This window comes from Trachurus trachurus (assembly GCF_905171665.1).
Source record: "Trachurus trachurus genome assembly, chromosome: 3".
Lineage (NCBI taxonomy): Eukaryota > Metazoa > Chordata > Actinopteri > Carangiformes > Carangidae > Trachurus > Trachurus trachurus.
In genome coordinates, this window is record NC_139893.1 from 28,641,395 (window position 1) to 28,669,091 (window position 27,697).

Genomic DNA, 27,697 nt, shown 5'->3' on the forward strand with positions numbered 1-27,697 from the left:
TTCTATGGAAACAACAGTTTTCCAGGATTAAAAAGTGCAGATGCTCTGCGATGAAGGAGAACAGGAACAGAGAAGTGCTGAGATGTTTGTTTGTTTTTTTCCTGATAGTTTTCATACTACCTCAACCTCAGTCTGATTGTCTCAGGTCTAAACTCTTACTCCAGTAACTAGTCATAATTGGGTGACTATAGCTATATACAGTACTTAAACCTGGCAGTTATGTTTGTTATGTTACCGACTTAAAATTTGCTAATAATAGATTGAAGAATGGTGTGAGAGCCACTCTATGAATATTACATTTGAGACGTAAATACAAAAACCTGAGACATGAAAGTGTAAGTTGACAGTTTTGGAAAATTGAGATGAGATGAGAAGAAACAAAAACAACAATAAAACAACAACATTATCATTAATCTGAAACCTGTGGGACAAGACATCTAATCTGGGCAGTTTAAACAGTTATTGTGGAAAACAACAGCACAAGTGACATGAAGAACAAAGTCGGTTGTTTTAAAAATAAAAACATACACATTTGCTTATTTGATTAAGTTTTCAGCATCACATTATAAACTCTGTATTTCTGATCCAATACAAAATATTTTACAATATATCAATATTTTGTAAATGTCACAACTCAGAGATTCACAATGTATCATCTAATATGACAACAAAGCATTTAAAAGAAAGTCCTACATGCAGTTAATGTTTTCTTTATTCTACTTAACATCATTAAAAATTGTTGTCCACTGTATGTCATTTCCTAAAGTTACCACATGTGTTGTCCCTTATACAAATAAACTGATGAGGAAATGCAGCAGTTATACTCTATAAGCGTCTCACCTGTTGGTGTTGGTGTTGGAGTTGGAGTTGGGAGGAGGTGAAGTGAAGCTGCCTGGAAGAAGAAGCAAAACAAAGAGAAGGTCCTCTTTCTTTTTGCAGTCTCTCTGTCCGGTGTCCTCCCTCCAATGCTGCGTTTATATACCCGCCATACACAAAGCTGTTAATGGAGTTGAAGTGGATTATTTTCAGGGATAATCTTGAGACCGTGAGAACAGCCCGTACCATGTCAGGACCCCACATGGATGGGTGTTTATACCAGACCTGAGGAGTTTTGGGCCATTGAGCTGACAGCTCATCACGGAGGTCGACGTTATTTATGTAGAGTGTTAAAAATAGAGATGAGGAAACACAAAGCAGTGGATGGACAAGTGAGATGGGGTCAGGGGGACACGACAATAGAGTTAATGACAGATGAAAACAAAGTTGAAAATAATACTTTTCATAATAACTGATCCAATTGTCTGATCTGAGTCCGTCTCAGTCATACCAGTATGAGTCACCAATGTGTAGAACAAAACAAGCTTGTTTTGTTCCACACATTGTAGGACTGACAGGGACTTGTGAAAAGAAAGTGTGTAATTATTAATTACAAGCTTTTGTTAGTTTTCTAGTTATTTTGTTTTATTTTATTGATATTTCCCAAGAGTGTACTGCAGTGCTGCAAAGTTATTTATTATTTTACAGTTAAAGATAAGATAAGACATATTCGAGGGCTCACTGCTAAAAAAAAAAAAAAAGTGGGTTTAGACAGACTGATCACTTATCAGGCATTTGGCCCCAAAAGCCTGTATGATTAAGACTCTGACAAAGTCAGACACACTTATAAAATCACAATCAGCTCCTTCTCTCAGTGTATCATACTATAGCACAGATTAAGTCAGATTTAACTGGATTAGATCAAATACTGTAGCATCACATTAGATTAATTAGATTAGAAACTATTAGATCAGGTTAGATTAGAGCACAATGACAAACACACCATGTCTCAGAGAACACAGACACCGACAGACAGGCTGCTGCCAGACATTTAAAAATTGAATAACTAGTCTGATATTACAGATCAATATTATTCACTTCTTCCAGGTCAAAGTGAACATTTTAGAGTCCACAGCTTCATTTCCATGATACCTTCCAGATATCTTTAACTGTTAGATTTGGATATGACTAATTTCAGTTGGACAATCAATATTTGCATGTGTTTTCAAGATATCTCAAATTGGAGATATCTTAAACTATGACTCTGCTAATTCATAATGTAATTAACAGACATCTGAAAATAGAGCTTTGACTTGACTGGATTTGGTGTTGGAGATATGATGATTATTATATGTCAGAAGTGGGAGGAGAGGCTTGTCTGAAGTAAGAGGGGCTATCGGGCCAATCGTTCCCCAACAGATTCCTGAGAGATTGTTCTATATATAGTCCACTGATCTTAACAATAGCCAGCACCATTTTTCTACTCTAGACTGTTAAAGTGAATTGTTTGCTGGGTAAATATCCAATAGACATGATGTCACCCTTTCAATAAGTGCACAGTGCAAGAAACAAACACAAACTGATTGAGATTGCAAGAGACAGTTTTTAAATTGTGGCGTTCTACAGCCCACCCTGCGGTGAGGAGGTCATGAGAAAACTCCCTCTGAAGAAACTGACCAACAACTTTCAAGACAGTACAGGGTTTTCTAAGATGTTTTTTTTTCCTGTTAAATACCTGATGTTTGTTTGTGTCCATTAAGTGTAAGTTAAGTGTACTGTAATGTGATGTTATGGTCAGAGTGCAATTAAAAGAAGAAAATGTAATTACTAGTCAAACTGCTGTAGTTGATATCTGTTACGTTAAATTCTGAATAGTTTTGAAATGTTAAAATAGCCTGAACAGAGTTCATGAGGTCGACTGAGGACAACCACATCACATCACATCACAGACAGAAGTATATTTGGAAGGAGGTGGTAAGTGTTTAGATTGGATTACACCTGCTGCCCTGAATTATGAGGGACTGATGTAATCTTCAATGTGCACCCAACACCACTTTGTTACTTACACAACAACACGACTGTTACCACGTCAGTCAGGTGGACAAACACGTCAGTGTGACATAAGAACTGAGGCGGACAATTATTATCATTAATTGTATAACACCAAATACCTGATATGTTCGTCAGGTTTTAAACATGAGTTATAAAGTGAGATGTTTTCTCTGAGAGATAACAGCAGCTACAGATGAAAACACAGCCCACAGAGCTGTAGCAAGAGAAGCGTTAAAATATATCTGAGTTAAGACAAGAATCACATTACATGAGCTGAAAATGATCATATCTAAATATGATTAAAAAACAGGTTTAGTCACAACAGGGGCACCAGTGTGTGCTTTTATTTGTATTTATATTTTTAAACTCAGAACACTGCACTCTGACTTGACACTTTGACCCATGGGCATGGCACTTTTTTACTTTTTTTTTTTTTTAACTGTTGCTGTTTCGGACACCTGAAACTCCCATAGGAGATAAATTAAGGTTTCAACCAATCAAGATAATGTATATATGCATCACTAGTGACTTGACATGTAAAAAACACAAGTTGAATACTGACATCTTAAGAAGACCCTGTGTTACAAATACCTCATTCAAAAAGTAGATGCATTTTCCCCAAGTCACATATAGAGCTGGAAAAACCTTGAGTAAAACGTGGATTTTTGTAAGTGAATAATTTGATCCCTGCCTCAGTCACATTTACCTTTATTGAATGACAAAAACTTTAACCCTAATCAAAGGTGGCAGCAGTGGAAGGCCAGTGACATGTCAAATTATAGTTTTTCTCATTTGATTTGATGTAGTTAGCTGTCACACCTTTTAATGCCACTCTTAACTCTTAATTTGACAATTTTGTCTGTTTCCGATCCGTAGTTGTTTATCATTTTGTTTTTGTCAGTTAGTTCATTGATTTAACTCAAAGTTTTTTTATTCACAACTGCTGTGAATTTCTAAATCTGGCCCTTATTTTTTATCAACACTCTACACACACACAATTGCCAGAACCACGTATCAGCTACAAAATAAAACACTGAACTGAAACTCTCATATACACATTTCTATCAAGTTGTAAAGTGAGAGTATAGTAAAGTGCAGTATTATACAGTTTGAGGTCGGAACATTTTTAATGCATGCTCATTTTTCTGCAGTCCTTTTACATGTGGTGGTTGTTTATGGTGTAAAACCATACAGTACGTAAGAATAAGAAAAGGACACATCAATGAAGCAGATCCCAGCCTGTTGCTCAACTCCTCTTCAACCTCCTCAAAGGTCTCACCTCATCTGTCTCCTTGGCAACAGGCAACAGAAATGTCTCTATCCTCTGACTGCAGGATTTGGTTTCTATAGGTGTTTTACCTGTAATCTGCTCTATTCTTATTAAATCACTCATAAAACTGCCAGCCAATCAGAGGAGAGGCCCAGGGCCTCCCCTCTTCTGATTGGCTGACAGCAACCTGTTGTTGCTAATGCTGCAGAGAGAAACTGAGAGGAGATGGAAAACTAAGAGATGTTTTTATATCTTCTCGTGGATCTACACTTAGGATAAAACACAGAAGTAGAAACACACAGCTTTGACTTCAGGAAATCAATACTGTTCTTGAAAAGAGAAGCTTAAGTCTTTTCCTCTGCAGTGGAAAATAAGTTTCAGTATTTTATTGAAAGTAAGCAATAAATAATACTGTGATAAAAATAGTTTATAAGTACTCAGACTGTACATCATTGTTACAAGATCAGAAAATTCAATGGGAAGAGCAGGAATAAAACAACAGCAACATGATTTGCATTGTGCCTACGTGACTACATCACAAACAGGGAAAAAAAGCGTTTCTACTTGAAGCTTTACCTAAATGTGTAGTGTGGAGGAAAAACAAAGAAAAACTCTTTGGTTCCTTCTCATTTGCTGTGAAAACTAATGGAGGAACCAGTGTTGTGGAAGGAGACGGGACAGACGAAGACGTGAGGAGCGTGGCCACGTTCAGAGGAACAGACTCTGACGAAACAAGGATGAGAAATAAATAGGAACTGATGACAGAGGAGTTAAGAAATGATAAGGCTTGATATGAAGTCTCCGTACAAAGTGTTTTTTCTTTTGTTTAAAATAATAATTAAAAAAAAGGTCTGTGGGTGGATCGCGCCGCCTTCAGGGTCTTTGCGTCACAGCGGGGATCGACTGAGGCCTCAGTGAAGTTGGTCCATCGCAGGAGTTTCCACGCGTCGACTCGTCTGTTCGTTTGAAGTGTGTCCGAGTCTTTGCGTGTTTCTCCAGAGGTGAAGGAGGTTTGCTTTTTATTAAAGGGCTAAATAGGGTTGTGTGGGGGGCTGGGGGGTAAGTGGAGTAAGCTTCTGCATGCAAGGTCAACTCGAGACAACCTGGAATTCTGTTTTCACTTGCATCCGAACGTAGCCCTGTTTTTTTGTTTTTTTGTTTCGACTTTAAACGCTACTGTGATATGGCTTTAATTCTTAAATTCAAGAGTTTCATTTTGGTTTCGCAGATATGGAAAAATAAAGAGGAGAAAAGGAAAATATAGTGTGTGTTTCACATGATACCTGTTGTCGCCATCACCTGTCTTGCCAGCAGGTATTTCACAGGTGATGGACGATTCACAGTGCTGAGCAGTCTGTGAAACAGTCCAACAACTTCAGCAATTTGTCTGATACTCACACATCCATTGACCTAAGAGCTGCATTTACACACAAATCACAGGTAAGAACTACAAAAAATTACAACAGTTTAAAAGGGCAGAGGATATGAATTAAGTTATATCACATATCAAAGTCACTTAAGCATAAATTCAATGATTAGAATTCAAATTATAGAGGAAAACAAAACATACATCTGGTCAATAGAATCAGGATTATAAAAAAGATTAGATAAAATGTCTGTTGGTAGAAATATACAAACTCCAGATAATCGAAACATTTAGTTACATACATCTGAGAGCTGAGCTTAATATGGGCACAGTGGAGAAAGGTTTATTCTTTTAGAAAGTGGGTTGATTAAGGGAATAGAGGCAAAAAAGGGATTACATAGTAATTCTAAAATCAATTAAATGTCCCATTGGTTTACATAAATATAACAAATAATAGATCTAGACTGTTTCCTCTAGGGATACTGAGATCGGTGAGTAAAGTCTCTCTCTGTGATGACAAACAAACAAACAAACAAACAAACATCTCTTAGTGTCCTTAAAAGTGATTTCAGTTCATCATCCTGGTCTTGAATGCAGGGAATTCCCCTTCATCCTCGGACCAGCGGTTACCTATAGAAATAATGAGGATAAACTGAGAAGGGGGAAGAGAGAGATGAACGGGCGAGAGAGGGGGGGAAGCAGGGCGGAAGCCGAGGGATGGATGAATGGAAGAAGGAAGGGGGAGGGGGAGGGGGAGGAGGAGGTAGAGGGGGGTTGGAGAAAGAGAGGAGAGGCGTAACACGTGCGTTATTGGAGCAGAGAACTGTGGTATAAGAAGGCTGCGGTCCGCCCGGAGACGGAGGCTGCAGCTCTGCAGTGAGGAAACGGCCGAACGGTGCGGTGGTACAGCGTTGGTGCGTGGGATCTTACCGTTGTTGTGTGTTAACAAGAGTAGGTCCTGACTGTGGCCGTGTCCAGCCTCTGTATAGACTGACTCCCTGTGCGTCCACGGCAGCAGAAATCACATGCAGAGACATGCCGTTAGTCACAGCATCGTCAACAAACAGCAAAGCAGCAAAGAAGGAGGAACTACGGGCAACTGAGGAAGTAGAGAGCACACATGCTCACACACACACACACACGCTTGTGGCACTCCTTCCTCTACTTACCGTCCATCGGGCTCCTCTTTGGCTGTGTGGAGGGAGATGCGGCGCTGCTGCTGCTGGTCACTCTGAAGTTGGCGGGGAGTGTGTCCGACGCGCCCAGGGACCCGCCCCTCATGTCTTTGGGCCTGAACTTCTTCCTCCATGAGGGAGCTCGGCGGAAGTTCTTATCATCGTCCTGGAAAGAGGGAGGAGAGATCGAGAAAGGTGTGAAGAGAGCAAGTTAATTCCAAACACTTAAGTCCTGGTAACACCTCCAACTGTCTCCGATCCACTTTACAACCACAGGAGGTTAACTGATTTTCTACCCAAACTCTGTCCGACTGTACAATAAGTGGTGACCTGCTGCCTTCCAGCTTGTTACTGTTGGACCTTTTTCTGGTCAACCAATGACAACAGTCCAGTCAGTTTGCAACAAACCTGTAGCATGTCTAACAGGACGTCATGTACTGTAAATATACCGACTGTGTGTGTGTGTGTGTGTGTGTGTGTGTGTGTGTGTGTGTGTGTGTGTGTGTGTGTGTGTGTGTGTGTGTGTGTGTGTGTGTGTGTGTGTGTGTGAGTGCTTGTTAGTCACCTCTTCCATTCTCCTGTCTGTGCCGATGGCCAGCAGACTGGTTAATTCACGCTCAAGCGTTGCTCTGGCCTAGAGAAGAGATGAGAGGACAAACAGAACTCAAATGATTTATTCAAGTCTAAATTAAAAGCAGAGACCAACTCCTCCTACATCAGATAAGTGCAGCTTCCCACTGACCTGCACCTGAGCTCTGACTGGGACAGGACAGACTAACTTGGTGTTCACAGGATCAAAACTGAGCAGATGAAGCAATTTCTAGTTTCCTCACCTTTGGAACGAGCGTCCTGAACATCTGAGCTCTATTGAAACTACTGGCTCATTCAGATCAGGGTTTAAAACTGAACTTCATCAACTATTTATTTTAATTCTGAATTTTAAATACATTTTCAATGTTTCGTCTATAAGAACATCAATAAACTCAACTTATATAATCACCTTTCAATTGAAACTCAAAGTGGTATAATAATATAATTATAAAAACAGAAATGACACATTAAAAGCAAACAATAAAGTCCAATGACTGAAATAAAGGTTATATAGGGGCAATATTACGATATAAAACTATGAAAACCTATGCCTTGGTTGGAATAAATGAAATGAAATGAAAAAACAACAAAAAGAAATACTCAGTGGAGATAGGATTAATTAACAAGAACAAAAAAATTACAAATTATCAACAGAGGTTTTTTGTCTGATGTGTACTGTAGGAAGAGTTTCAATATCTTTGGTGTATAACAACAAAAGGTCGCCTCCAAAGCGTTTTGCAATTGATTTGACATTGACATCTAACACATTTAGGTTTCATTTTTAATGTTTTACACTTCATATTACAGTGGTTAGTAATTATCTTTTAAATGCACGACTATATAAATAATTAATTCCCTTAATGGACTATGTTAAATGTCTTCTGTCCTCTGTAAAGCCCTCGTCTTGTTTCTGATGCTGAAGATATTTTTAATCAACCGGTATTTGAAACTACAGCCATCAGAGTGTGTACCTGTGTGTTCTGTGTGGGGATCTGTAGCAGCAGGGCCAGCGCGTTGTAGTCGAAGGTTTCATCCAGGGCGAGCAGCGCTCCGTGGACTCCGCTCTCATAGAGGTTTCCACTGTATTCCTTCAGCCCAATGGCCTGAACCCAGCTGACCACACGCTCGTTGCTCCACACCAGCACGTCTGGAGCCAGAGATGCAGCTTAGAGTTAATTCACAACAACACACAATGCTGTGTTTTCAAGTGTCGCTTAAATAGTTTAGCCACTGAAAAAGTGGGACATGATTTTTATTATAAACTAATAGGGCAATGGCAGCTACGTGTGAAAAAACTATTGTTAACTAAAATAAAAAATAAACATGGCAACTGACACTGTATTGTGTACAAAAACTTTGTTACCTCTAAGCTCGACCTGACACTCCTCCCTTTTCCTCTCCAGCTCCTTCCTGTCGTAGTTGAGCCTCCTCAGAGACATCACTCCACACTGGAAACTGTTCCTGTTACACAGTGTAAAGCGGCGCTCAGTGGCTCAGAAGAACAAGCAGCATCAAGCTGAGACACGCAGACATTTGACGGACAGAAAATGAAGAGATAAACACAGGTGTCTTACCTGTGGAAGCTGTCCACCATTTTGAGCTGTCCCCTGAGGTCCTTCTTGGTGAGGTGGTCGAGCATGCGGGCGTCCACCAGGGACTCCATGAAGTAGGAGCGGTACTGGGGCAATCCTAAACTTGGCAGCCACTCGTTACCGATCCACTCGTGGTTCATGTCTCCATACGCCAACGTCTATGGTCAGAAAAGAGATGGCTTAACAATTGTGTGCGCCTGTGTGTGTTTGTAGGACGGCAAGTGTTGTATAAATGTAAGAAGCTACTGTACATGGACAGGTCTAGAGAAAAAGCATATGTAATACTTCATGACACAAAACTGAACTTCTATCTTTTGTTGTCTATCTGCACAATTCTAAAATTGTGAAAGCTGGCCGAGCAGTCACCACAGCTTTCTCCTTGTACTTCATCCAGATGACCACTAGATGACATTATTGAGCTGTACAGTAAGTACAGTAGTACAACAAAGTGTAGCTGAAACTTATATAAAAATGCGCAACAGGCTGGTCTACATTTTGTTTACATTTTTCCGACTTTGTAAGTGGCTACATTTGTGGAACGCTGGATCAGAGATCACAATGTCAGTGTTTTGATGCTTTGCTGGGACGTTTACTGTGGGATGTCACGATAACCAAGGCTTTGGCAACAAGTCAATGCAGAATTCTGGTGGTACTTGTTTTTCTACTTCACCGTACCAAAGTTACCACAGATATTGTTATGAATAGGAGATGTGATCCTCCTGCAGTATAACAACCTTCAAGAGAAGAAGATGGCAGAAACAGTCCACATTAACAACAATCACTTGACATTGGCTTGTCTGCAGCATGTTCATGTCCTGAAATGTTTCTGTTAATGACATCTGTTGTAGCAACACTCACCAACGATCTTCATCGAGGAAAATGTTAGCTCGTTCAGGCTAACAAAACCACAGTTCTTACCAACTCTGCAGAACTGCACAGTGACAACTTCTGCTGCTATTGTTGTTAGTGCTCAGCTCACATAGTTGAGAATTCTGGTATTTTATTGGTGTTGGTAGCGATGACTAAATTTCTGGTGTTGTGACATCGCCACTATTTACCTGCTGTTATGATCTACTAGAATCCAAATCAATGTTGTTTGCAGAGGCAGGTGGTGTCTTATTCAATTCTTAAAATTATGGAGCTTTGAAAATAAGAATCAAATATTTTACAATTGATTTCCTTGAGATTAAACCAAATTGGAAAGACTTGATTTGTTAGTTAATTCATTAGGATTAATATTTTTTATTATTGACCTCTCTTTGTTACATTTCACAATATATATGATGATGTTTATTATCTAGTAATCAGACATGAAGCTGTTTTCTTGGTTATTTCCTACAGATGTTTTAGATGAAATGTTCTGTGTACCGATGAAAACACCACAGTCTTGTTGAAGGAGAACACCAGCCAGGTGTCCAACTGCAGTTAGTAATTTGTGGTAATCCAATTCTACTGTACAAATAAACCAAGTAAAACTGTACAATTCGACCAAACCACTCAGCGCTCTCACTGTAGAAGCAAAGTGATCCATAGAAAAATGGAGGGAAAACTGTGAGATCTCCTCTCAGATAATTGTATAAAAAAGAAAATAAGATGGTGTAAAGAACAGCAGAACAAGAAGGTGACCAGAAGTGGGTTTTTGGGGGGAACGTGTGCAAACCTGTGCCCAGCTACCCTCGTCATCCTCCTGGTGTTAGCATGGTTAGAGTGAGCATGGTGAGAAGAGAAGACAGGCGGGGGGTTAGTGATGCAGCAGTGCCGGGAGGTTAGAGTAGCGTCAAATCGAAAATACTATCTGAAGTAACAGAACAACAAACCACACCAACTGGAAACAGTACAGCAGGAAAGAAGTGAAAAGCCGAATCATGGTAGGAGTGGGCAAAATGGATTCAATTATTACGAAGATGTCGTCGCAAATTAGGTGCAATTTGATGAAAACTATTGGTGTAAAATGAAGCAAAATGAGCAAATATCTGCATCACAATGATACAGAAATAATTGATTTACAGAGAGATTATGATGAGATATTTAAATGGAGAAATTGCCAAGATATAGATAAGGCAATATCTGACAACTGACACATTTCAATTGTTTCACAGTTAATATAAACACCTTGCCCAAACCTAGTGCATGCTGTTCCAGAAACGGCTATGTCTAAAAAAAATAGAAAAAACAATACAAAGATGGCGGTGTGAGGGAGTAGGGATGCACATGAATAACCGTTAACTGATAACAAGAGCTTTGACTGATTAATATAGATTTATTTTTACATATGTAAATCAACTCATGGGGGCATGTCCACATGTGCTGACTAACACTCGTGCCTTCAGCCATATCACAGGAAAAGTGAAGCAAGCTAAAAAGGAGGAGTACAGTGTGGGACTGTGTGGGTTGCTATTTCTTAATAAAAACCAGTAGACAACCAGTCTGCTATGCCATCAGAGGACTGAGGTGGGCCTGGCCTGATTATTATATTTAGAGGGATATTGTAGCACAATTCCTGTGAAAGATGGTCAGAGGACAAGCTGCGCTTTATCCTTTAAGGATGGGTCGTTTCATTTTTATTTTTTTTAAGTCCTCTCACTCGCCGACAGACGATTGGATTGCCGAACGCCACAAGCCTAGTCACAGACACTCAATTGAGCATTTTAATCTTACCAGTTAACGGTTATTGATTGGTTAAGAAGCGTTGGTTATTGGTCTGAAAATTTTTTCAAAATGTGCATCCCTATGAGGGAGTCTTTCATGCTTATTATCTATTTATCAGAACAAGGTATCCTGTATTTCTGATACAATGTTCTGACTAACAAATATCAAACTAAACACAACAAACAAACCCACCAAAGAAGAACTGCAGGTGTAACAGCTGTTATTGAATATACTATACAAAAAATACAAGTACACAAAACTAAACACTAGCTAGTATAAACACACACACTCGGGTCTAAAAGGAAGGGATGTGAAACCTGCTAATCCCAAATAGGACACAGAAAATCACAATAAGGCTTTTTCCCAAGTTGCCTTGTGAGCCAGAAATTGTATTTTGTTGCTGTGTTTTTGATAGATACTGAAGTGATCAAAACACTAATGAGTGATGTCTGGCTGCTCTGAAGGCAACTTGGAGCAAGCCTCGACAGCTGCTAGAGATGCCAGAGGGCCAATAGCGTCGAGCCAATCAGGGCAAACTAACCGTGGGGGGCGTAGCTGCCAAAGTTTCCATTTCTTCGTGAGTGACCCAAACATTTCCTGTGGTCTGATCGTGTAACAAACCCCCAATCACAAGTGAGAGAAGGAGCGATAAAGGACAGACAAAGAACAAGATGGAGAGAAAAATCAAGAGGTGTTGTCAAATACTGTTATTATTGTTAGAAAAAGAATCAAGCAAAAAAATTTGATGCCATCATTAGTAAATGTTAAGAATATCAGTGATTAAAATGTTAACGCATCAGGCTCAATATACCGACAGAGGCACGATCAAGTCCAGTGTCTGTATGCTGTGTGTGCACTTGTCAACATGTTAACCCAACACGTAAATACCGTTCTTGAGGTGGGCGGGGCTGAGGGGCTGGTGAGGGACATGATTTCCTGGATGGCAAGACGGAGTTTTAAGCGGTGCAGCGGGTTACTGATGCCGATCTCCCTTTGGATCTCCGTGTCCGACAGCGCTGACATGATGGCTCCACTCTTGACGTTGGCGCGGCACGCAGCCACATACCAGGCTGGCATGCCCACCCAGAGCTGGACAGAGACAGTGCAATCAGTGAAGCAGAACAAATGATCATTCTTTTATTTTATTATTTTTTAAACCATTTCACATCAGCTATGTGTGTGTGCCGTACCTCCAACCAAACCACAACAGTCGGTCCGTCCCACTGGGCAAATGGCAGGCCCTGTCGCCGAGCCTCTTCAAGTAATTCATGCCTGAGACACGAAATTAAAAAATTAGATACAAGTTTCCTTTTCCAAAAAAAACAAAAAAACACACCCAAATCCAAGGAGCCTGATATGCACGCAATCAAATTCACCTTTTTAACATACACAGTATACACAACCGCAAGACATCGACTGCCATGCACACTCGAAACAGAGAGCAGGAGTTTGAGAGAAAACAGAGATTGAAACCCAGAAACTCAGAGATGTACTCATCTGGAAAACCTTTGACAGGATGTCATTGTTGAAAAAGTGTCTGTGAAAACCTCTCTGTCTTTTTCCAGCCTTAACTGCCCAGGTTTAACCAGATGGGTCTTTTGTTAAGCCACTGGGAGGTGACTCTGGGTCACAGCCAGGAGCCTCAGGACTGAGCGACTTTATTAGTCAAGTTTTCTCCCAGAACCAGTGCTTTGAGAGTCCACTTACAGAGTCCACTTAGTATGGATGCATTGCTCTACAACTGCAGGTGCTATTTCATGCACAGAGGGAAGGACAGAGAAACTCTTGCAGTACCTTTCTAAATATTGCTCGTTCATTTCATGCACATTCTCAGTTTGTAATGAAAGAAGAAAGACATGAGTCTGGGAGGTTTGTGGGGATGTTGGAGGGAGGCAGCCTCTGATTCAGTTTCTTTAAGATCTCTCTCACTTCACTACCACGGATACAAGTCAACTGAACTGGTGCTATAAAATGAAGGAAACGATTGAAGTTGGCCACTAGATGGGGCTGCACAAACAAACCCATCCTGTGTTTGGCCTGTGTCTGCCTCCACAAAGATTAACAGATGTTCAAAGCCATGTTGCTGTTGTTTTAATTAATTCCAGAGGTTGTTAAGCAACAATGTGCAATGTCTGACTTTTGCATTCAAACTATTCGGTTGAAATTCCTCCATTTACAATCTTTCCTGTAGTTGTAGTGCATAACTTCATGCTCCGGTAGGAAAACTGCGAGAGGAAAATTTGTCACTCACTAAAAATCAGCACACACACATTCCTGTTAGTTAAGCTCCTCTGTGGAAAGCAGGGTAAAAAGCAGCGTGGAAAAGCCATCAGACATTCAGAGGGACATTTCTTTGGGGTCCTGAGTTAATGGTGAGGTCAACGTGAAGCCAAGTGAGGGAAGAAGATAAAAAGCAAAGGAAAAGCAATATGAACCAACTTACCCTGTCTTTGGACTATACATGGAATGAGAGGGGGATGATAAAACAAAGAAGGGGGAGGTTGGCAAAACAACAAAGAGAAAGAATGAATTGATGCTATTTTAAGCGCTACATGGAGCAAAAACAACATTTATGACGTTGGCACATGTTTCACAAAACTAAGAATGAAGGAAAAAACATAAAATCTTTGTAGGGGGTGGGGGAGGGCAATGGAAACGACGGGGCGTGGGGTGAAAGGAGGATGAGCTGATAGGAGTGAGCGTGAGCCAGGTGGCAGGGAGGGAGCTTGTGAGCCAGGCCTGGACGTCAGCAGGAGCACTGAGCCCACAACAACACTCATGGACATTTACATTATTAACAGTGCAGTCGAGTATAGGCAGTACAGAACAGCTGGTGGTTATCTTGTTATCTTTCAACAATATTCTGTGGAAACAGCTGAGTGTCATGGAGCCGTTGGAGAGAAACTTACTTCTTCTGCAGCTTGCGGTTCTTCTCCGCAGGGCCTCCCAGAGTGCCCATTCCTAGGCCGTCTTTAGGAGAACTCTCTGCCTCGGGAGTGCCAGCTGGGAAGGTAAACATAAACAAACATCTCGTTCAGCACCGATATGGAACAGCTACACTGTTTGCTTACACACAAACATGCCTTGTGTCCGACCTTGGCTGGGGGAGTCCTTCCCAGGAATGCTGGGTCGGCCCTTCTCCTTCTTTCCAAAGAGGCGTCCAATAGAAGACTTGATACTCTTCTTCTTCGCTGCTTTGTTGAGGGAGTCCTGGCTACTGTTGCTGCTGCTGGGGTTGCTACCCTGGCCGTCCTGCAGCCCGACTAGACTGTTGGACCAAAGGTCGAGCCGTTAGAGAGACAAATAGAAGACGGAGGGAGGAGGACAGAGGAGGGTGACGGGAGCAGGTCTTACCCTCGGATGTCTCTGATGTCCTCGTGGCTGGCAGCGTGCCCCACGTCTCTGTTCAGGCGCATGGAGCGTGGAGTGGTGGGGGGTGAGGTCTCACATCGAATGGTGGCCTTGTCATCCTGAGCAGACTGCGCAACAGTGGGACAAACACGTGTTAGTGAGGTGGATCATTTCACTTTGTGCTGACCAAGACATAGCTGTGACACAGAAACTGATTCAGTCAGGCTACATAGAGCACTGTTTAACGCTACGAGCAGCGAAACAGCAAATGGTCTCCATACATATTGCTGAACTTTCTGCCCTCAAAGAAAGTGGCTGAAGCTTTTTTATTGAAAACCTGACTTCTGCCTGGTCCCAGGAAAGCAGGCCTGAACTCCTCAACCTATTACAGCACACCTGAACTGATACGAGACCTGGATTAGATTTTCTCAATTTGTTTGCATGATTAGATCTATTGCCACTGTTTATTGATTATTGCTTTCCTCTCAACTGCCTGCCAAAATGGAAAATAAGTCAAACAACATATGTGACCACAAAAATAGTAATAATGCAGAAATCATAGCGGCAAATACAGATCAGGGGGCTGTTGCACAAAACCAAGATAGCGGATTAAGTCACGATTTCCCTCTATCCTAGCTCAATTTAAGTAGGACTCGGTTGCATGAAAACAGAGGCACATTTGTTACCATGGAGATTTACTCTTTTCAGCTAGCCTGCTACTGACCAGGCTAACAGCCAGGCTTAACTTATCCTGATGTTTTGGTTTTGGTTCAGGCAGCTGTCAGTCTCGTCAGATAAATGTGTTTTACAGTTATTTCATCAGAAGTGTGAGCTTGCCATGTAAATGTTTGGCACACACCTTCTTCATCTTTTTTTTTTACAAAACTGCCAGTTACATGCATCATAGATTATAAAAGACGTGTCACATTACAGCACACTCACAGCAGCTGCTCATCAGCCTGTTCTGTGTCACAGTTTTCACTGATGACGTCACTGGTGGTGACACTGACTGAACACAGGTCTGTATTAAATGTCCCTCAGAAACACATGGAGGAGATTTTATAAACAGTACATTAGTTATGTATATGTACAGAGATAATCTTTATTTGAATGCATCTTTTTCTACATTTAACTCTGCTTTTGATTATTTCCTTTCACTGTTAGGATGTCAATATTTTCTAACTTACACAATCAGTTGTTTCACTATTGTCAGGGTTTTTCTCTTATCCTGAGGACAGCAGCGGCATTTACGAAATAAAATGACCACCTCCTTGTGAGCGTCTGGCAGGGGCTGCTGCACGCTCAGCGAAAAGTTTGCTCCAGCTTGTGTTTTTTGCGCGTCTTCATCAGTCAATCAGTGATTATTACCGGGGTCTGTTCAAGAAATTAATTAACTTAGGATACACAGATGAGGCTTTGTCAAGCCTCACTTTTTCAGTTATACTGAATTCTTACTTCCACTTTTGTGCAATAGCCCCCAGGATTCAGGAGAACCTGGATATCTGAGCAGGTACAATCAGCTAAGACATATGAAAAGGAAATTGGTAGGATTTTGTTGGTCATTCATTGGTGCCTCCTCATGACCTTCACAAACTCTAATGTTTATATTTATTACGCACAAGGATAACTGGCATCAAGAAACTATAGCTGAACTTCATAGGTTACACTCATTGGGCTTCAGTTGGGGCATGAGGGAAGAGGGGGTAATGGGTGGCTGACAGAGCCCAGCACAGAAGGCCTCTAGTTTACCTTCCTGCGGTGCTTGCGCAGGTCACTAGGCTGAAGCATGGCAAAAAAGGAGAGAGGAGAGAAGCAGTTAGTCAGACGCACAACAGACCAGCAGTGAAACCAAGCCATGCAAAGACACACAACAGCAGGAAGTCAGGACAGAGATTTATATATTTACCCAGTGTACTCGGCACGCACACACAGACAAACACACACACACACAAGAATCATCAGTTTTTTAAATGTGGAGTGAAGACGTGCAATTCTTGGAAAAAGAAAAGTCTGCAGAGGCGCCACCCCGCCCGAGCAGGAGTCACTGCAAAACAACACTGGAGGTTGGGTCAGGATGAGTTAGGATGGGTGCAGCCTTGTTGGAGGTAATTCAAAAAATCTGAAGGCCAGACTTTTAAACTAGCTCTAACATTTCACTAGAGTGAAAACCTTGGTGACATTTATTTGACTAATCTACCGGGTTGAACAGCTGAGCAGCTACGTGGTCCCTTCCGATTAACATCACTGGGCTGAAATCGCAGCTGACAGAGCTATGAGCTCGCTGGCTGCTGTAGCTTTATGTGCTATTAAACACTTGGCAGTGCGACACCTGACTTCACAAACCAGAGCTGTTCTCGTCACTTTTTCCACTGTGCACCTTAAAAGCTGGAGGATTTTTCCATGCTGCATTCCTCACAGGCCTGGCATTAGCAGAGCAAATAAACCATCAGCATGCCACATTTCTATGGGAGTTTCTCCTGCCCCCAGGGGAGAAAATACCTAATCACTCATTTCCTTTTCTAAACTGACACAGTGAGGCCACAGCAAGGAAGAGATTAGTGAACTATAAAAGGGAAACAGGAAGAGGAAATTGAGTGGGCGAGCAAAAGAATTAATTTGATCACTCAAGATCTTCTGTTTCTTCCTTCTTTTTAGGAAAAATGATCACTGATGCTTCCAAGACAGATGTGACAGATTGAAACCAGAAACACAGAAAATCTGACACAATGGACAATTGTTTTTCAGGCATTAATTCAATAATTGAACGCAGCACTCCTTCTTACAGCCATGCCTCAATAAACTTCATGAACTTTCCCTTACAGTCCCTCACTCTCACTGAACACTGAACAAGACAGTAACTGCCCTGCAATCAATCCATTGTATTTTTTTCACAGGATGAAGCCGACACATTAAAGCAAAGGGGGTGATTGATGATCTTCAACACCCCCAGAAACCTTGAAAGTACTGAACAAAAGCAGGGACTGCTTCAACTTGAATCAATTCCTGCAATCACAAGATCAAAATTCCTTGAAGGACTGACTGATGAGTAATTCCAGCACTAGTGTTAACAGGAAAAGCAAAGGCAACAAATGGCCCAGCGAATTGAAGTTTCCAGCGCAGTTCAGTGTTACTTCTTTAAACACAATAGTGTGTTTAATAGTGTGTTTAAAACAGGTCTGGAAACGGGGGGTCTAGATTATTGACATAGGGCCAAGTGTGAGTGTGTGAACTGTAGTTATAAGTCACCGAGCTCATCTTTCTATCCTGTGATGTACTGCAACATGTAAAAGACCTTCTCCAAAACAAAGTCTATTCCATATAAACCTTTAGCTGCCAGGTGTGTGTGCAACCTCCATCTGGACAACTGAATTTCACAATGTCATCATGGCTAGATTTCAACACAAGACTTCAATTCAATCCTCAATAATGACTGAATTTTGCTGTCATAAGGAGGGGAAGATAAACAAAAAATGATTTCATTATAACAAAGGCTCTAATTGTTTTTGTTAAAACTAATATAATCTGACATTACAATCCATCATCACACAGCGGGAAAATGAGCTGTGTGGCAGAGGCCGACTGCACCCACCCGAGGAAGGAAGAAATGCAGGGAGCTGTTATAGAGAGATACCTGAAAGTAGGGAGCATAGCTAAAGGCTTGAGGAGGGGCTCTGAAGCCAGTTGCACCATAGGGCAGGTAAGTTAGGGTCTGCTGGGAGAGGGAGCTCTGGATGATGTAGGGGTCATAGCAATATTGCTACAAGCAGGGGGCAGTTACATATGCACATGGTTATGTACTGACACACATAAACACAACATATTAGTACATGAATCACACCAATAACATTTACAACATAAAAAGCAACAAAACGTGTAAAGTGTTAAAGAATATTAGGACAAACGTGAACACAACAAACCACAATAAAAATAAACGAAAGGAAATAATTGGGACTTGTTAAGGTTTAAATTACGTCAGAAATTAGTGTTGTTTCAAATAAGGAGTTAAATGTGCTCTTCAGTGTAGTTGTATTATCCTGTCGGGAAATCAAAAGCAAAGGAAGTGTTACCAAGGTCATGACACCCATGCGGTCCAGCTCTCTGTTGGGGCTGCGGGGAATGCGTCTGGGGGTGGAGTGACCAGAGCCCGGGGGAGAGCCGCCCAGCGAGGAGCCCGCACACAGTGACGGAGGGATGGAGCTCATGGAGCGGAAACGTCCTCCGAGGCTGTCGCCACTGCCCACCCGGCACTCGATCTCCTCTGCCCGGATCGCTGTGCTCTCCTTCTCCTCTTGGATCATCCTGCACGGAAAAGAAAAGGGAACTGTAAAAATGTTCAGTTCAATGGAGCAAGGTTTAGGTGTGCTTGCTCTCATAGCTGTGTAGCAGCTGGTACCTAATTTCATTGTTGATGGCATCCAGCTGCTCCTGCAGCATTAAGGCAAGGGTCTGTGCATCAGCCTGGCCACCAGGGGACAGCAGATCCACCGAACTGAAAATCGTCTCCCGGTCCTCCTCCAGGTCCGAGGCATCCATGTCGCTCTCAAAGGCCTGGGCCACGTTTGCCAGCACATTCGCCTGCTGCATTCGCTCCCACTCCTGCTCGTTTAAAGTCTGCACCTGTATGAAGGCATGCAGGTATGACACAAGAAAAGGAGAGAGGGTGGGGGGGGGAGAGATTAAGGCAGATATTGAAAGTAGAAAAGGGATAAAAATCCAGAGGTGTGTGAGAGAAGCAGAGGTGACAGAGATAAATGGTTAGCTTGATATGCATTACACCACACAGGCACAAATAACCGCCACGGCTCTCTCCACCACACTAACTTACATGTCGCTGATGTCCAGAGTGGAAGCAACAGAGAGAAAAATAGAGAAGAAGAAAATCATCAGAGAGAAGTCAAAAATTAGACTGAAACAGGTGGAAGAAGGACAAAGGCACAGCATACAGGTAGCATGTGTTATGAAGACGACAAGACAAAAACATAAGAAGAAATTGATTTCTGCAGGTTGAAGTAGTTGATAGGATCTGTTCATCTGCAAAACTTCCAAAACTAGACATAAACATAATTTCAGTTGCTGTGTCACTTTTTAATTTGAGGATTCAGGGGTTGAGCAACATAAACTGTCTCCAGGTGTCAATGTACATAACAAGGGGTCATTCTGCATTGAGCTCAGCCAACTATGATACTACAGCTTTTCAATGTGTGGTGTATATATGACATCAATGAATAAGACACCAGCAAATAAGCTGGGTGCTAACCTTGGATGGCTCATCCCGCAGCGCGGCCACACGTCCCTTTTGAGGTCGCCGTAGCACAAGAGCACTGCCATAGTGGTCTGAGTTACTGTCCATCATAGAGGAAGCCGACACTGGATACCTGAAATCTGGAGTGCTGCCCAGCTGAGACCTACTGCAAGAACACATAAGAGGCAATTAGAGACACTCCGAGGGGTTAGAGGGTGACACTGTGAGCTCCAACCTGCTTGACTTACCCATGTAGTAAGGAGTTGCTCCTGCTTCGGCCCTGCTCGTTCTCTGCCCTCATAGTCTCGATCTGGATCAGAAGCTGCTCCTGTAGCGGAGGGAAATTTAGATCGGTCAGTTGACTGCTGAGGAAACAATGTCTGTAGCAACAAAGATCACCTGATACTTAAACCAAACCCTCACCTTCTCATGGTGAGACTCCTCAATCAGCTTCTTGGTGTGGTCCAGTTCTCTTATCAGGGCATTCTGAGGAGAGGCAGACACAAGCTGACACACTGGAAAGTAAACATTAACTGAGCCTCTAACCGTGCACCGTGACAGACGAGATCACAACTTAACAGTCATGGGACTGACGACACTGTGAAGAAACGGCAAATATTTATATGGCTAAGAATACAGTGCCGTCGGTCTGTTTGCCTCTTTATACCTTGTCCTCCAGAGCTGACATCCTCTCTTTGAGGTGGAGCTGGAGTCTCTCGTTGGACTCCGACAGGAGCTTGTCCACTGTCTCAGACAGCCTCTTGTTGTGCTCCTCATTCATCTTCTCTCGCTGCCGTGCCTATATTAAAGCAACAAGAGCATTTTAAAAGAAAGCAATTGTTAAAACTGTTTAAAAGAGTGGGCCCATTGTAGCGACAGCAGATCCCCCCTCATCCCTCTGTCTCACCCTGAGCAGTTCCTGGTGCTTTTCCTCCAGCTGAGACTCCAGTTGCCTCAATCTCTCCTCCACATTGCCATGACGTTCCTCTGCCTGAAAAAAACATTTTTGACAAAAATGTGTTCCACTGAATCAGTATATTGAGTCCTCTCAGAGCTAACGGGAGTCCCTCTAAAGCTAGGTCTGCTTTGATCTCCCCTCCAAGTGTTGGTCGTCCATCCTGGAGATGGACTTGGCTGGTTTATGGTTTTAGTGACAAAGCTGAAGTCTTTCAAGCAGATGGAGAAAACACCCACAGCCAGGTAGAGAATCTGAAATCAGCTGTATTTGGAGAGGAGAGCAAAGTACAACCCACAAATGGAGTAGCAAATACTTCCCACAATGCACATCTACCACAGAAGAGGTTCTACGTTCAACTAGAGACATGTTTTTGCAAATAAAAATAAATAAATAAATGAACTTAATCCAATATTTTGGTAATGCTGAAAAACACGATCAGTGTTCACAGCAGATATTATCAGTCTATTGGCTCGTTTTCATGGAAGAGTCAATAGAGTGGTAAATATTTCTCTGCGACACTTCCTGTTCCAGTTTTCTAGCAGCTCTACTGGGCAGGGTCTCTAAAAGTCTTTGAGCAAATCAGCTGGCACTTCCTGTTTGTGTTGGACACTAAACATTAGAGTTTTCTGTGTTTGAGTAAAAAAAAAAGGGGGGGGGGAGAGGTACGAACATGAAGGATTGATTAACTTTCACCGGCACAAAGCAGAACACACAGGCTGACTGAGGAAGAGAGGTCAGCACCAGGTGTCAGGCTTCATAAGATACTACCATGTTTAGATCTAGTCTGGTACTGCACTTAACCAGGCACTTGTCTCGTACAGGATAAAACACCAATAAAATTTACTTTTTTTCTGTTTCAAGGAAAGCAGATCAGATTGCTTTTTCTTCAGTATTTCTAATTGCCATTATTTTGTACAGCTCTGGTTAAGTTCAGAAACAGAGCTTGAGTCAAGCGTTGTATTCCAGCATCTAAACGGACAGGTCTAGTTTTGCGAATAAATCTGATCTACCTTCTTCTGAGTCTTAGAGCCTTTAGAGCCACACAGAACACACTAGGGGTTTGATAAGGGGGTGGCAGGAAGAGCATGAAGACCACACAGAAACAGCATGGCAGACAGATGGACAGACAGACAGAGAGAGACAGAGGAGAGAATAGAGTGTTGGTTTAACATGAGAACAATTAGCACAGTGGCTAAACGGAGAAAATAAGACAACACATTTAAAGGGACTTTGTTTGTTGCCACTTCCAAGACAGAGCATGTGGACAGGCAGACAACATGCTGTGTTAGAAGAGAATAATACACTGATGGATGTTATAGACTGAGGTTGATGATGGAGTAATTGTACCAAATTCTCCACCAAGTTGGGTGGAAGGAGGACTGGATCCTTCATGATGATGCCTTGGAAACTGTGCAGAGGCGATATAAAACATACCAAGGCTTTCTAAACATGTCTGTCTCTCTGTCATTATCTATATCAGCATGTGGCTTAAGCTCTAGAGTGAGGGTCATTATAAATGCATGGGGGGAAATGGCTTTGGACACACACAGGTGAGTAAACAATTAAAAGAGAAAAAGAAAACCTAATGTACTGTTAATGTATTGTCTAAATGCTAATAACTAAATCAGCATATCACATCATAAACATGAAGCTCCTGTTTGACTGTGCTCTATTCCAACAGTGGCCATTTATCATGACACCAGCTGGTTAGGTTCACTTAACTGAACTGAATTAACTAGTTAGTTAACATTAATTCCATTCCTTGACTGTCAGACTGACTTAGACTCAATGGCCTTAATAATGGCCTAATATTATATCATTGTATAAATATATTGTATGTTTAAGGCACATTTGTATAATGTCCGCTCACATGGTTTTACAGCTTTTGTACTTGTGTCTTTATAGACATACTGGCCCTCATTTATCAAACTTGCGCAGGATCTGGTGTAGATTCTGGTGTAAATATCAGTGTACGCCAAGTGTCACGTGTGATTTACTAAAAGTGTGTACGCTGCTGATTTCGGCGTAGAACCGGCGTGGTGTTGATAAATCCGGCGGCTGAAAACGAGCGTAATTTAAATGTCACGCCCCGATATATTCCTGCTTTAGAGGCGTCGCCCTGCCCCTTTTACGACATGGAGACACGGAAGACGGCCAAGAAGAGGGACTTTACTGACATTACCGCGTTGAACAGGGAGAGGGCGGCAACATTAAAGCAGATATCAGTGGAATGTTTTTGTTAATATAAGTCCTAAATAGTCCTATTTTCCGTCAGCAATCACTTACATGAAGTATTTCAGCCTAAACACGAGTCTCTCCGTCACTCTGCTCTGCTGTAACCCGAGGAGAAAATTTTCCTTGTGGGATACAAGTGTTATCCAATGAGGAGAGAGAACGGCATGAAGGGCTGTGTGTGCAGCCAAGGGATGCGCGTGAATGTGGTGACGTAGCACGAGGACCAATTGATGCCTGACAAGGGCGGGGGCTGCTAACTCATGGTGCGTTCAAAGAAACTCGTACTTTGTGTTTTTCCTTCCTGTGAAGTCATACCAGTTCGATCTGGTACGAGTTCACGGGTCGGAAGTTACGAGTGGCCGTTATAGGGAACTTTCACAGACAACAGGATGGTAAAAACATGAGCTACGGGTTACCTGGAACGCTACCAAGTCGTAGTTGTGACTTGAAGCTGTAACTTACGGTTTCAAAAGCCTGCCTTGAACGCAGCATTAGCCGAAACGGCCGTGAAGCTGATATCTGCTTTAAATATCTGGACATTGATAGATTGATAGATTTTGTGACTGATAAGCGTCATCCCGGTGGATAGAGGCTGCAGACGCACGTGTCACCGACCACGTCAGGAAAACCAGCGATCTCATGAAATGCTCCTGCAGTTTACTAAACACAAGTGACTGAGGAGAAATCATAGGCATATTACTGCTGCGAACGCTACTTTATGACCATCAGCACCGCTGGCATGGTTCGGCTGATGGAGGGATGTGAAACACCGGCCCGATGTCCCGCTGACAGGGGAAAAAAAGAAAAAAAAAAACACTCCGCCGCGGAGATCAGCTGCACCTGGACAGGTAGCTGAGCTCTCCCCCGCCCCCCCCCCCTCCCCTCCGGTATCCGGCAGAGAGAGAGACTGAGGAGCCGTCCGGTCATCCTCTGGTGCAGGAGATGTTGGAAGTTTGTGTGTGTGATCTACAATAACAGGTCTGTCTGTCATTGACTGTTTCTGTTTACACAGCTGATTAACGAGCATCTGTCACGTCGTGGTTTTTAATTCATCTCAGTTGCTCAAAATAAAAGTCGAGTTAAATTTTCAACACGGACTTGGTTGTAGCGGTTTTTTTTTTGGCTACTTTTTATCTTTTTATCAATATAAACAACAACAACATGTGGTCCACATCGCTGCGTTATTAGACTATGGTTTAATAATCGTTTTGACACAGCAGCCCTGTTTCCTACATGTTCTAGACTGGTTCCAAATGTGCGTACACCTGGTCAGAGCTGGCGTGAGATTTGTGCGTACCGTACGCTCACGCTCAGATTAATAAATGCCGATCCTTGCGGTGAATTTGGTGTACACCCATTTTTTTGGTGTACGCAAGTTTGATAAATGAGGGCCACTGTGTGTAGATAAGGAGAATTTAACATTTTTCCAGGGGAGCATGTCCTTCATTCCCTGATACTAGACCTGTGTGTATTTGTAAAACCCTGCCTTCAGCTGTGCACTCATTCAACTCTTTAGTTAAATGCCTGCATGCAGAATACCAGAAAAAGTGAAATGGAAATTTACCGCTTCAAAAAGTGAATGTATTACTGCTAAAGAGGGGCAAAGATGTTAGTGAAAGTTCAGCAGCAGTAAGTGTTGTCCAAGACAAAGGCTAAAACTATAAATGGATAAAAACATGGGCCAAAGGTCTAAAAATAGGTCTCTGTGGATATTTGGAGTAACATAAACAATGGCTTCCACGGTAGCTTCCTCTGGGAGCTCCTAGCTGTTTTACTGTAAAGGAACTTATCTAATAGCCGTGATTGTATTATGTGTGCTGCTATATTTGCAATTTTTCCACATATGAAGGCTTGGGATTTTCAAGGACCTCTGAATGATGATCGACACTTTATTATGTCAAAGTTGAAAGGTTAAATGGTACACAGGGCAGTGAACTGGTGATGATACCTTTGTGAGGGCAGCGACTCTCTGAGCTAATTCAGCTTCCACCTCCGGCAGAGTCTCTGCCTTGCGGATGGTCTGCTGCAGCTTCTGCTCAGCCAACTCCAGCTTCTCCTGGAGCTGTCGGCTTCTGTCCTCAGACTGCAACAAACAAACGGGACAGAAAAAGTCATTAGCAAGCATGTTGAAGACTCTTCTGTGCTGTGTGCTAGCCTCAGGGTTGGCTTTCAGTTCCACAAGGTGCAGAGAGTGGTGAGAGAAAAAGAGCGAGACAAAGTGAGACGGGCAGTGGGTATGGGTCAGGGTGGGGAGGGAAGGAAGTGAGGAAGAGAGCATTCATGATGACACAAAGACAGACAAAACCCACAAGAAAAGAGAAAAGAGACATCTCCATCTCAGTGAGTACATGTAAAGAGACAAGGCAGTGTCTTCGAGGCTTCCCATTCAGAGCATGCTGCGCCGGTCAGTGTGTGAATACAGAGGGAATTCATTAGCAGGAATCTGAAAACTGCCAAAGAGAAACTGCAGGCAATTCCTGCTGGCACACAACTTGAAGACTGAAGCACCAATCGCAAACAAAGGGATTTTTTTTTTTTGACAATTCATTCAAAGAGCATGGGGCCTACTTGTCTGAAGAGGGACTCCTTGTTGGCCACTTCGTTCTCCAGCTTGTCGTTGAGGTCGTGGACGGAGGTTGCCTCCCGCTGAGCTGCCAGGTAGCGCTTCTCCAGGGTGGTGATCCTCTCCTCCATGTCTTCCTTCTGAGCCACAGACTAAACGCACATACAAGCAAGACTGACATGAGTGTCTTCTACCATTATGGTTGAAATATGATTAAATAGCTGCATCTAAAAAAAAAGGGCTCCCTAGATTTTACTTTGAGACACCTTTGTGCCAAAAACATTTCCCATCCTCCCTACCTCTCTCAGGTCTCTTTGTAGCCGCGTGTTCATGTCTTCGGACTTGATGAGGTCCTTTCTGGCTGTGTCGAGGTCTTCCTCTAGCTCACTGATGCGTGATGACATGGCGGCCATGCGCTCCTTCATTTGGCCCAGATCGGCCATCTGACGGTCCACCACTTCCTGGAGCTCGCCGACCTTCCCAAACCCAGGTCCCGACTCCTCCTCCTGGCTCAGTGAGCCATCCGAGGACCGCTGCGGGTAAATTAATTAACAGCGTTAGATACAAAAAACATGCAGGACTCAACTCGCCCAAGTTAAATTACTGCTAAAACCACAATTGAACAAACCTATTACACAGATAACTATCAAGAGACTCATACAACAGATAGATTTGATTTGCTTATTTTCATGCAACACCTGCTGCTCAACCACTCAGAATAACTGAGGCCAGAGTTTTATTATCTTAAGAAGAGACTTGCTGCAGAACAAGCTGTTGGCAATAACCCAGACTTTTTCCACCAGCACTCCTCTTCCAGAATTTGCATCTTGTCTGTGCATGTATGCAGATGAAATAGCAGAAATAATCAGTGCATACCAGGACAGAAATGGACTAATGTACTGCAATCCATATTGCAGTTTGTTTGACCGACTCTTTCTTATGTTTTCATCAGGTTTCAGGTCAGAATGTTCACATTACAACATAATACAGTAAATTACACCACACATACAGTGAATTAATGCCATCAATTATGATTTGACTTCATTAACTGAACAGATGGTAGGCACTTGTGACACATAAGCCACTTTGGCCTCATCTCCCACTAGGCTTCCACACACATCATTCTGCACATGCTGTTGAGTAACCTCACCTTGCCATTAGTGCTTGGTGTGTTTTCAGAGTTGTGGTTGACCTCGCTGGTTCCATCTGCCAGCCCTCTCTTCATGCTGCCCTGCTCCCTGAGGTATGCCAACTGGAGAAAACACCCGTCTGTTAACACCTTATCAATGGAGTCATTCATTTGCAAGTGATAACCAAATAACAGCTTTGGTTAACCACTAAACCAAGGGCACTAAACTAGTTTGCTGCTACCGTTTAATCATTTGTGATGTATTCCCTATGTGTGTGTGTGGTGTGTGTGTCCAAAGCTGTGTTCAAACCACAACTGTTCTGGTTGCACACACTCATGGATACACTACATGGACGAATGTCTCTGTACCAAATGGCCAAACCGTGGAAAAACAAAACAGCAAAAAGCTGAATTGCCTAGGAGGTAAGGCTCCTAATAAAAGCGTGGCAAGTGGTTGACTTTATGTGTTTGTGTGTGTGTGGTCGCAGGCTGATTCCAAGGAACAAAAGATGACTGTAGCATGAAGCAGAGAGGAAATCTAGGACACTTCCACACGATCCTCTGGGCCTTTTGTCAATCTTAATCCCATTCAATACACAGTGAACTCATGACTCGTCCTCCCTTTACATGCATGTGCACATGTGTAGACTTTAGAGTCTCTCTTTCTTAGATTGTGTGTTAATACACATACAGTTACAAATACAATTC

At 42.5% G+C, this 27,697-nt stretch overlaps 1 protein-coding gene across 4 annotated transcripts in view; it reads right to left on the reverse strand.

The window, feature by feature from the left end:
• Positions 1 to 4,495: 4,495 nt before the first annotated feature.
• The window catches only part of ppfia1 (PTPRF interacting protein alpha 1), a 45,830-nt gene continuing 22,628 nt past the window's right edge, over positions 4,496 to 27,697 (reverse strand). Inside the window, exons 6-29 of one of the 4 annotated variants that reach the window (XM_084001622.1) lie at positions 27,011 to 27,112; positions 26,160 to 26,393; positions 25,866 to 26,012; positions 25,246 to 25,380; positions 21,012 to 21,095; positions 20,772 to 20,903; positions 20,528 to 20,590; positions 20,353 to 20,432; positions 20,120 to 20,270; positions 19,256 to 19,479; positions 18,930 to 19,161; positions 14,866 to 14,990; positions 14,607 to 14,779; positions 14,421 to 14,514; positions 12,702 to 12,783; positions 12,400 to 12,600; positions 12,053 to 12,115; positions 8,845 to 9,020; positions 8,634 to 8,731; positions 8,242 to 8,417; positions 7,245 to 7,313; positions 6,674 to 6,845; positions 6,435 to 6,502; positions 4,496 to 6,134 (exon numbers count right to left, since the gene is read on the reverse strand). In XM_084001622.1, coding sequence (XP_083857748.1) covers positions 6,447 to 6,502; positions 6,674 to 6,845; positions 7,245 to 7,313; positions 8,242 to 8,417; positions 8,634 to 8,731; positions 8,845 to 9,020; positions 12,053 to 12,115; positions 12,400 to 12,600; positions 12,702 to 12,783; positions 14,421 to 14,514; positions 14,607 to 14,779; positions 14,866 to 14,990; positions 18,930 to 19,161; positions 19,256 to 19,479; positions 20,120 to 20,270; positions 20,353 to 20,432; positions 20,528 to 20,590; positions 20,772 to 20,903; positions 21,012 to 21,095; positions 25,246 to 25,380; positions 25,866 to 26,012; positions 26,160 to 26,393; positions 27,011 to 27,112 — 3,069 coding nt within the window. In that variant the 3' untranslated portion in view covers positions 4,496 to 6,134; positions 6,435 to 6,446. Of the gene's footprint in view, positions 6,157 to 6,434; positions 6,503 to 6,673; positions 6,846 to 7,244; positions 7,314 to 8,241; positions 8,418 to 8,633; positions 8,732 to 8,844; positions 9,021 to 12,052; positions 12,116 to 12,399; positions 12,601 to 12,701; positions 12,784 to 14,420; positions 14,515 to 14,606; positions 14,780 to 14,865; positions 14,991 to 18,929; positions 19,162 to 19,255; positions 19,480 to 20,119; positions 20,271 to 20,352; positions 20,433 to 20,527; positions 20,591 to 20,771; positions 20,904 to 21,011; positions 21,096 to 25,245; positions 25,381 to 25,865; positions 26,013 to 26,159; positions 26,394 to 27,010; positions 27,113 to 27,697 lie in introns of all 4 variants that reach the window. The other 3 variants (XM_084001621.1, XM_084001620.1, XM_084001623.1) reach the window with 3 other exon arrangements.